Below are 10,584 nucleotides of genomic sequence, written 5' to 3' on the forward strand. Positions count from 1 at the left end.
AAAAAGAGACAGACCCATGTGAGTCTGGTCTCCCCTCTTTCCCCAGAGTTCAGCTTGACTTGGCAGGAGGGTCATGTGCCATCTGAAGACGGGGAGGATGTCCTCCCAGTCCCAAACAGACCAATGGCCAATCTCCGGATTTTATCTTCCAACTGGGAAGTTCTTCTGATGAGGCTCCTTCCGACCCCCACCCCCGCCCTGGCGTCCCTCCCCTTTAAGAAGAGACCAGTCCTTGGCTTATGCCATTCATAGGATTTATTGTCACTTGCCAATGGTTTGCAGGGAAGCAGACACACTGCCGGGCCTCACCACAGGGCAGGTGGCACTGGTCCACCCCGCACTATTTACACACGTTTCACGCAGGATGGGGGGTGCGTCCTCACTGGCAGCAGCTACACTTCTCCTCCTCAGCTTTGGCCCCCTCTCCACTTTTGCACACACAATCCTTGGCACATTTCTCACAGTCTGCAGGGCAGCAGGAGCAGCAGCCTGCAGATAAAATGGGGGATGCCTAGTCTGATGGCCTGTCCTCCCCCATCTGTCCCCATCAAAAAGAAGGGGGGAAAGGAGGGATGCCAGAGGTCACTGCCCCCCGCTTCCTAGTCTTACACCTGGGTTGACTCAGGATCTCTGGTGTGTCAGCTACACACTGGGCTCCCATGGGAGAAGGGTACCCAGTAACTAGCCCATAGCCCCATCTATGAGCCCAGGAGTCCTGGGGTCGGTGGAGTGAGGCCCACGCGAGGGGGAACCAGGCCTTAAGGAGAAAACATCTAGGGGAAATGACCTTGAAGGACAAACCTGCAGAAGCAGATATGGTACAAGCGTAGGGGGTCCAGGAGACTCACGGAGAGGTGAATGCCTAGTCTAATACACAAACAAGGGTGCCTTCCCCCTGCGTATTACACTGCTTTGGGGGAGATTCAGGGGAGGTAAAATTGAGGGGATCCACAAAGGCCTGAGAGGACCCAAGGGACCCCGACTCCAGAGCTAACCCCCGGCCTCACTAATGTTTCCCCGGGCGCAGGAGGCCTGGAGGGGAGAGGTGGGCCCAGGAGAGCAGTTCTGCCTCCTAACCGCCCATTAGAACCTTCCGGGATGCACGATTGCCTGGGCCCAAGGCAACAATCACTGAAGGAGGGCCCCTGCAATTGAGTCTGCAGGCCTCTGGGGGGTTCTGTTCCCGTCAGAGTCAGCGCAGTGTCACAGCCGGCGAGGGGCCGCTCCGAGCCTACGTGGACAGGCGTGGTGCTCAAGGGAGGAGCCGGGGGTGGGGGGGGGCGCGCAGAGGGGTCCCCGCACTCACTCTTCTTGCAGGAGGCGCATGTGCAGCCCTCGCACTTGCAGGAGTCAGAGCAGGTGCAGGAGCCGCCTAGAGGGGGAGGGGCCACAGGAGGGGTTAATGGGGTAGAACTCGGGGTGAGGCCAGGCCTAAAAGGAGATGGGGTACGCAGCCTCAATGCCCTTGAATATAGCCATGCCCATCCTTCAGGAGATTCAAAGTGGGAAATAAGGGTCCCTTCCCCCAAATGTCCTTGAGCAAAGGCAAAGGGTTCTTTGCAAGTAAAGGGGCGCGCGGTGCCGCAGCGGGGTGGGGGCTCACCAGTAGGGCAGGGGCAGGTCTCAGGGTCCATGCCGGAGAGGAGCGACCGCCGAAGGAGGCGAATCCGCTTCTAGGGCAATTGGATGCACTGGCGGCAGCAGGTGGCGAGGCTTTTATAGCCCCAGGCGGGGGCGCGTTGGCACAGTCCTCTAGGCGCACGCGCCTCCTCTCTCCATCCGCGAGCACAAGCCGGCTCGGAGGCGCGCATTGCGGCAGCGCTCCCCGCACCCCTGCCGTGTGTCCCCCGCCGTGTGCACGGCCGGGGAGTTGCCCCCACCCCACCCGGCTGCCGTCCGCACAGCCGGGCGCGCGCAGTCACATACTTCCCGCCGTGTGCACAGGGAACACTCCCCTCCCGCCTTTCCGCCCTTGTCCACCGCTGCAGCCGGCTCCCGGCAGAAAGTGCACGCTTCCCGCCTCTGAAAGCGGAGGGCGAGCAAAAGGCTTTGTTTCTGAGTCCTATCCTGCTTCTCATCCTCCCCACCGCCGTTATCCCTCATTCTGGGATTCCCAGGGTGCGCTGAGCCATTCCGCTGCTCCAAGACTCCCTGTCTGATGCGGAAAGAACACATCCCGCCCCCACCCAAGGCCTTCACAAACTGTCTTGGGAAGGACCTGCTCTGGGAGGCCTGCAGCACTGGACTGGGGTGACCAGCGGGAGATTTGGGGGAAGGGATGGTGATGCTAGGTGGCTGCATCTCAGCTTCAGAGGGAAGCCTCTCTCCTTTTATCTGTTCCTCCTGCTGAGTTTCTCAGAGTCCCTTGTGCCTGCTGTTGGCTGAAAACTGGCCCCGCAAGAGATATCTATGTCAAATCCTGGAATCTGTGATTATTACTTTATTTGAAAAGGGAGGCTTTGCAGATGTAATTAAATTAAGGATCTTGAGATGAGATCATCCTGGATTATCCACATAGGCCCTAAATCCAGTGATGAGCATCCTTAGAAGGTCCACAGAGACAAGAGGAGGGGGCGATGTGACCCCGGGAGCAGGGACTGGAGTGATGGGGCCAGCAGCCACAGAAGCTGGACACAGAACAGTTCATGGCCTTTGTTATAAGACTGTGTCCTCACTCAGCAAGTCAGGACACTTAATCCCTAGGAAATGGAGGAGCAAAGGACAGCATTAGATAACTGGCCAAGGGTTAAAGGAGGAGGAGAAAGGGTTGCTGATGGTGTTTCAGAAAGGGCAGCCACATCGTGACCCCACCCCCGCCCCCGCACATGGGGAGGCCTCACTTCTTCTGCTTGTAAGCACCTTTCACATGGTTCTATTGTGCCTCACAGAGGCAAGGCTCATCTAGAGACAGTAAACAAACAAAAATGTTCCCCAGGAACCCTGCGTTAAGAGGCTTCCACGGTGCCTCAGCAGTTAAAGAATCTGCCTGCAATGCAGGAGTCGTGGGTTCAGTCCCTAGGTTGGGAAGACCCCTGGAGGAGGAAATGGCAACCCACTCCAGTATTCTTGCCTGGGAAATTCCATGGACAGAGGAGTCTGTCCAGCTGCAGTCAGTTCAGTTCGGTTCAGTTGCTCAGTCGTGTCAGACTCTTTGCAACCCCATGGACTGCAGAACGCCAGGCTTCCCTGTCCATCACCAACTCCTGGAGCTTGCTCAAACTGATGTCCATAGAGTTGGTGATGTCATCCAACCATTTCATCCTCTGTCATCCCCTTCTCCTCCTGCCTTCAATCTTTCCTTGCATCAGGGTCTTTTCCAGTGAGTCCGTTCTTTGCATCAGGTGGCAAAGTATTGGAGTTCCAGCTTCCACATCACTCCTTCCAATGAATATTCAGGACTAATTTCTTTTAGGATTGACTGGTTTGATCTCCTTGCAGTCCAAGAGACTCTCAAGAGTCTTCAACACCACAGTTCAAAAGCATCAATTTTTCTGCCATCATCTTTCTTTATAGTCCAACTCTCACATCCATACATGACTACTGGAAAAACCATAATTTTGACCAGATAGACCTTTGTTGGCAAAATAATGTCTCTGCTTTTTAATACGCTGTCTAGGTTGGTCATAGCTTTTCTTCCAAGGAGCAAGCATCTTTTAATTTCATGGCTGCAGTCACCATCTGCAGTAATTTTGGAGCCCAAGAAAATAAAGTCTGTCACTGTTTCCATCGTTTTCCATCTATTTGTCATGAAGTGATGGAACTGGATGCTATAATCTTAGTTTTCTGAATGTTGAGTCTTAAGCCAACTTTTCCCACTCTCCCTTTCACTTTCATGCATCCCAGGCATGCTACAGTCATGGGGTTGCAGAGTTGGACTCGACTTAGCGACTACACAACAACAACCTGCTGCCTCCTCAAGAATGTAAGTACCTCCACAAGTTCTCCCAGAGACGTGATCACCTCTCGCACCCAACTTCCACTTTTTAAAAAAGAGATACTAGGACAGGCTGGCACCTGGGACTGTCCACCAGAGTACTTGCCCTTGAACCTGGATAAATGTCTCTTCATTTACAAAGAAACTGTGTGAGACTAAAAATAACCATGCATGCACAGTTGGGGCAATTAGGAACAATGAAATACAGGAGGCCACAAACGACTGCCATTTTGGAGGGACCCAGATGCCCTGGAGGAGGGCTTAACCCACTCTAGTATTCTTGCCTGGAGAATCTCATGGACAGAGCAGCCTGGTGGGCTAAAGTCCATGGGGTCTAAAAGTCAGACACGACTGAAACAACTCCACACACAGCAAAATCAGGGTACTGCGCATGATCCCTGCGCATAGCACACCTAAGCCACCCTTCTGGCCCAACCAGAGCCGCCCCTAACCTCATCCCATTTAAGGAACTAGTCCACCCTCCTGGGAGAGCGAGCAAGGACACCTATTTCTTGTTCTCACTCCAACATGCTGCAGCCTGAACCCAATAAAGCCTTGCCTAGCCTCTTGTCAATTTCTCTTGATTAAAGGGTCAATACCTGTGTAGGATTTGCAGCCCTCCCCGTTTGGAGGTGGTCCTGAGGCTGCTTCCCAGGAAGAAGGAGCGACTGAGACTCGCCAGGACAGACCCGGCCCTACTTCGTTCCCCCTGGGCAAACCCGAGCCTCTTCTAAATCGGAGCTGGATAAGCACTTGAAAATGTTGGTTGGAAACTCTGCACCCCAAAAATATTAGCTTCCAGGGGGCCTCCAAATGACCTCAGACAAGGAGCAAGCTAAGCTTTCTCCAGGCTTTTCTACGAGTTGGCTCACGAGTCTTCAGTTTCGATGAAGTTGAAGCGAAGTCGCTCAGTTGTGTCCGACTCTTTATGACCCCATGTACTGTAGCCTACCAGGCTCCTCCATCCATGGAATTTTCCAGGCAAGAGTACTGGAGTGGGTTGCCATTTCCTTCTCCAGAGGATCTTCCCAACCCTGGGATCAAACCTGGGTCTCCTACATTGCAGGCAGATGCTTTACCATCTGAGCTACCAGGGAAGCCCCTGATAAAGTTGAAGGAAGAGGAAAAAGGAGGAAGAAAGAAAAGTCCAAAGAGGAGACACTATCATCTCCTATCAGACATGACTTTGTGACTAAACAACAACAACCCCAAGGTATTTAACATGAAGCAGGTGGCTTTTCAACAGTGGCTTCAGGCAATTTCAATTCAAGAGCTCACCACCTCAAGCAATGCTATTTGTTTCTTTTTGGTTTTGTTTTGCCTAAGGGCATTCAGGCCTTAGACTTGTCTGGCCTGGGCTCTAACCTTGACAGGACTCAAGGTCTCGCTATCTGGAAGTTTTAGTGCCAGGTTAGGTGTGCAACCTAACACACTCAAGCCAAGCTACCTGCCTGCCGTTTCCCCTCGGACTACTCAGATTTCCTCAGAAAGAGGTTTCAGAGCTGGGAGAACCAGCTCTCGCCCTGAGGGCTAATCTTGTCAACCTGACTGGGCTCAGGGATGTCCAGAAAGCTGATTAAATGTTATTCCTGAACTGTCTGTGAGGATGTTTCCAGAAGAGATTAGCACTTGAAACAGAAGACTGAGTGAGGACTGAATTACCATTGTGGGTGGACGTCATCCAATCTATTGAGGGTTTAGGTAGAACAAAGAGGCAGAGGAAGGATGAATTGCTCTCTGCCCGAGCTCAGACATCCATTTTCTCCTGCCCTTGGACTCCTGCTTCTCAGGCCTTTGGACTTGGACTGCGACCATAGGCTTCTCCATTCCCAGCCTTCCAGACTCGGATTGAATTTCACCATTGGCTTTACTGGATCTCCAGCATGCAGATGTTGGGACATTTCAGCCTCCCTAATCCAGTAAGTCAGTTCCTAAAATTAGTCACTGTCTGTATGTGTAGATCACGGTTCTGTTTCTCTGTAGAGTCTTAATATATCACCCAAGGGTGATATCTTAATATCACACCCAAGGGTGGCCAGGATTTTGAGAGATCTGAAAGCCACAACATTCTTCTGAAACATCCTCCTGCCTACCCACCCACCCCCAATTCTTCACAGAACCAGGCTTCTCATCCTTCTTTCTCAGCTTCTGTGACCTCCAAAGAGCATTTCACGTAGGTGCATCACTCCAGCAGGGTCCCCATTACCTCACCTTCATTTCCCTCTGACACCTTGTTAATTCTCACAGTGTAAATTTATTTTGTTTGCATTTCCTATGCCTATGATGCTCTTTCCCCAGATATCCACATGGCTCGCCCTCTTCTTTCTTTTCTTCTAAGCTCAAATCTTGATCACCTTCGTGTCACCCTGTTTAAAATTGCAACATGTACCTCGGTCCCCCATACTTTGCTCTGTCTTTTCTTTTTTCATAGCATTTAACACCTTTTAGTGAACTAAATAATATGTTTGTGAAGTTTATGTGCTATCTCCCCCCTGCTAGAATTTAAGCACTGTAATCTGATGAGGAGTCATTTCTTTAGTTCATGAACATATAAAGTGCCTGCAACAGTGTCCTGTACATCAGAGACATTCAGGAGATATTTATTGGATGCATGAATGAGTGGCTCTGAAGTCAAGCTGTTACCTTTGTTACCAAAAGTTTCTTCACCTCCTTAGTCAATAGAAATTGATGAGCCCAGACAAAAAACTTAGGCAAGGCTTTTTGGGTTTCCTGCTGCAACAGTGGGGAGCAAAGACAAATGACAGATTCCCATGCTTACTCCCTGAGAAGGGGCAAGCTGGTTCCCTCTATGAGGTGAGGGTAAGAGGGGGTCCATATGTCAGGCCAAAGGGGTGGCTTAGGTGGTCTGCCTTCGATGGTGCTGGGTGGGTTTTTGGTCTTTTTTTCCTTGTTTTGTTTTCATTTTTATTTAATAATTTTTGGCTGCGCTGGGTCTTCATTGCTGTGCCCCGGTTTTCTCTAACTGTGGTGAGCGGGGGCTACCTTCTAGTTTCGGTGTGTGGGCTTCTCATTGTGTTGGCTTCTCTTGTTGGAGAACGCAGGCTGTAGGATGTGTGGTCTTCAGTAGTCATGGCACATGGGCTTAGTTGCCCTTCGGCATGTGGGATCTTCCTAGACCAAGGATAGAACCCATGTCCCTCTCATTGGCTGATGCACTCAACTGACTTAACCACTGGACCACCGGGGAAGTCCCTGGTTTTTTGTCTTTTTGTATCTCGTTCATAATTTACGCCAGTTGCTTACACAGGCAATTATTTTTAGTCTCTTATAGTTGATTTGTATCTTGTTGTTTAAAGACGTTTGTCCATGTACAAGCACTGCAGCAAAGGGTCCCAGGTGCCAGCCTGTTTCAGGTCATAATCTGATTTTGACACTAGTAATGTGACAAGTGACTAGCAAGTTGCTAACATTTCTACCTCTTGGGTTGCTTGAGGGTAAAATGGGAACAGTTTTTTCAGCAGCTTAAATTGGGTGGCACTTGGAAAGCTTTCAGAGTAGGGCCCTAACCATGTTGGCTCTTTCTGTTTGCAAATAAGTCTGAGACTCGTAAGGTCAGGTGAGGACTCTGCAGGAGTCTGGGGTCCCTAGAGCTCCTACCTGACAGCCAGATCCATTGTTAGCCTCAGTTCTGGGCTTCCCGAATGGCAGCTCCCTCTGATTGACATGGGTTTACAGGCGTTGACTTGGACCAGCTGAGTCACAGACATCAATCCTCACCCTGAGCCCTGCACCTAATCCCAGTGCTTCCTGGGAGAAGGGAGTGCATGGAGATACTTATATTCTAAATGAGATTGGAGCCAGGAGGCAGGATCAGGTGGGCTGAGGGGTGGAGATCACTTAGGATCTCACTAATGGATGGAAAATCCCCAGGTGATCTCAGAAACAAGCCCAATAAGTCCCACCCCTGGCTGAAATTGGTTCAGTGCAGTATTAAGACTGTTGCATTGCTCTCTTAAAGAGTTTCCCAATTTATTATCCTGGGACTGAAAGTTGGCCAAGAGTTTAGGAGCCTGAGTAAACAGCAGTGTGCCCAAAGAGGTTGCAAACATGCTTATTTGCAAAGAAAGTCGTTTCTTGGAGAGATCTGGACATTTATTAGTAGAGTAATTGTTAAAAGAGCAATATTGTTCACAGGGGCAGCTGAAGCAGAGGAATGGGCTCTGGTCTAAGAGCCCCATGGTTCCTAGTTCCAGCTCTTTCAAAACCTAGTTTTCTGAACTCAAGGAAATCTCTCCCCAGTTTTCACATAGTTTGACCAGATAACTGTTAGTGACCAATATGGATAATGTTCACCATTTGCTGGGTCTTTACTATGTATTTCGAGTACCACGTGCTTTATAGATATGTTCTTTTGTGTCATATTTTAGATTCCACATCTAAGTGATATGTTATTTGCATTTCTCTGACTTACTTCACTTACTATAATAATCTCTAGGTCCATCCATGTTGCTGCAAATAGCATTTCATTCTTTTTAATGGATGAGTAGTATTCCATTGTGTGTGTGTTGTATATATATCACATATTTTTTTATCCATTCATCTGCTAATGGACATTTATGTCTTGGTTATTATAAACAGAGCTTCTATGAACATGGGGGTGAATGTATCTTTTCTTTTCTTTTTTTTTTTTGAATGTATCCTTTCGAATTACAGTTTTGTCTGGGTATATGTCCAGGTGTGGAATTGCTAGATCATATGGTGACTCTAGTTTTTTGAGAAACCTCCATACTGCTTTCCATGGTGGCTGCCCTAATTTACATCCCCACTGATAGTATAAGAGGGTTCCCTTTTCTCCACACCCTCTCCAGCACAATAAGTGAGATTCTTCATGCAGATCACCTAACACATGATAGCTGCCCACTAAACAGTGCTCAATGAACTCTTCTCTGTTCACGAATCTTCCAGGATCTGGAACTAGCAAATGATGGATGCCAGTTTCCCTTCACCTACTTCTCCTATCTCTTCATGGTCTGTCCCTCGTCTACCCTGGCAACCAAAGGTAGTCCGCGCTAACTCAAAAATGTGCCCCAAGCTCTCCTGCTTCCATGCTTCTGCTCATACTTTTGCCACTTTCTGGAATTTCCTGCCCGTGATTTCTACCTGTTTAAAATCCCATGTAACCTTTGAGGCCACCTCCTTCAGGAGGTCTTCACTCTTGTCTACCACCAAATGTAACTGCCCTCTTTAGGACTTCCCAGGGGTTTCTGCCCCATAGGAGAGGGGTACAAGATGGTCTGACAGTCTCCCTGTGGACACTGAGGTCCCAGAAGGCTGCAGCTGGAAGAAGCAAATCCTTCCTCTCTCCTTGATTCTGTGCCTAGCAAAGCTCCCTGAGTACCTGAAATGTCCTTTGATTGTTGAGTGAACAAATCAACGTGAGAACTGAGAGCACCCAACTTTGGACTCACTCTTTTTGTGGAACACCTTTGAAGGCTGGGTCAGGAAAAGAGATTGATTTAAGTATGTATTATTGAAGTTATTCCGTGGTTCCCAGCATCTTCCTTTGCCTAATGAGTCATTTACTGGTGAACCCTTTGATATTGCAAATATTTATTGAGCAGACACGAAGGTGAGCGGAACAGTGTCTTTCTTCTCCAAGAACCCACAGTCTGGCATTTAATTAAAAAAATCAACACACAGTAAAATGAGCACAACTTTATTAACCAGTCCCCAAGTTTGAAACATTTTTGTTGTTTTCAAATCTTCACTGTTATACTTCATACTGTGATAAACATCTTGGCATCTTTTGAGTGTGTCCGCTCATAATTTTTTTCCTAGGACACTACATTCCTTGAAGTAGAATTTCTGGCTCAAAGTACACATTTTTTCCTTTTCAAACAGTATTTATTTTAAAAAATGCTACTTCAGTAAATTTTGGAAATTTCAGAGTAATAGAAAAGTGGAAAAGTAGAGAATTTTGTCTATGATCTTAACACAACCACTATTATTTTAGTATTTTTAATATTTTATAATATCATAAATATTAAATATTTTAGTATATTTCATTTCCATTTTTGGTATGGTTTTTTTTTAATCCTGCCTAATGAATTGTAGCCTAATATTTAAGATTGTGACAGTAATCATTTCCTGTGTTTTTGCATTTCCAATGATTATATCATATCCTCTTGTGTGCACAGACCATGGCTTACTTGAGCAACTTCATGGAATTGAAGTTATTTCCAGTTTTTCATAATTGTAAATAGTGAAAATGAAACTTTTTCTGAGTGAGTGAAGTTGTGTTTTTTTTTTTTCCCTGAATTTGTGGTGAACTCTTAGAATAGATTTACAGAGGTGAAACTACTGGGACAAATGGGTAAAATGGTTTTGTGGTTCTTTGACATATCAATATATTGCCAAATTATTTTTTAAGTCTTAAAAACCTTTTATTTTATATTGAAGTACAGTCAATTAACAATGTTGTGATAGCTTCAGGTGGAAAGCAAATACATATACATGTACCCATTCTCCCCCAAACTCCCCTCCCTTCCAGGCTGCCACACATTGAGCAGAGTCCCCTGTGTACACAGCTGTTGTTGTTTTAAGTCGCTAAGTCATGTCTGACTCTTTGCAACCCCGTGGACCGTAGCCCACAAAACTCCTTTGTCCGTGGGATTTCCCAGGCAAGAATA

At 47.8% G+C, this 10,584-nt stretch overlaps 1 protein-coding gene across 1 annotated transcript; it reads right to left on the reverse strand.

Annotated features, from left to right (window-relative positions):
• Nucleotides 1-246: 246 nt before the first annotated feature.
• On the reverse strand, nt 247-1,921 carry MT3 (metallothionein 3). Its single transcript, XM_065920500.1, has 3 exons — nt 1,604-1,921; nt 1,307-1,372; nt 247-489 (listed from the first exon to the last, which is right to left on the reverse strand). The coding sequence occupies exons 1-3, from the start codon at nt 1,632-1,634 to the stop codon at nt 380-382; spliced, it is 207 nt and encodes a 68-aa protein (XP_065776572.1). The 5' UTR covers nt 1,635-1,921; the 3' UTR covers nt 247-379.
• Nucleotides 1,922-10,584: the final 8,663 nt, after the last annotated feature.

Source organism: Muntiacus reevesi, chromosome 2 (genome assembly GCF_963930625.1).
Source record: "Muntiacus reevesi chromosome 2, mMunRee1.1, whole genome shotgun sequence".
NCBI classification, from domain to species: Eukaryota; Metazoa; Chordata; class Mammalia; order Artiodactyla; family Cervidae; genus Muntiacus; species Muntiacus reevesi.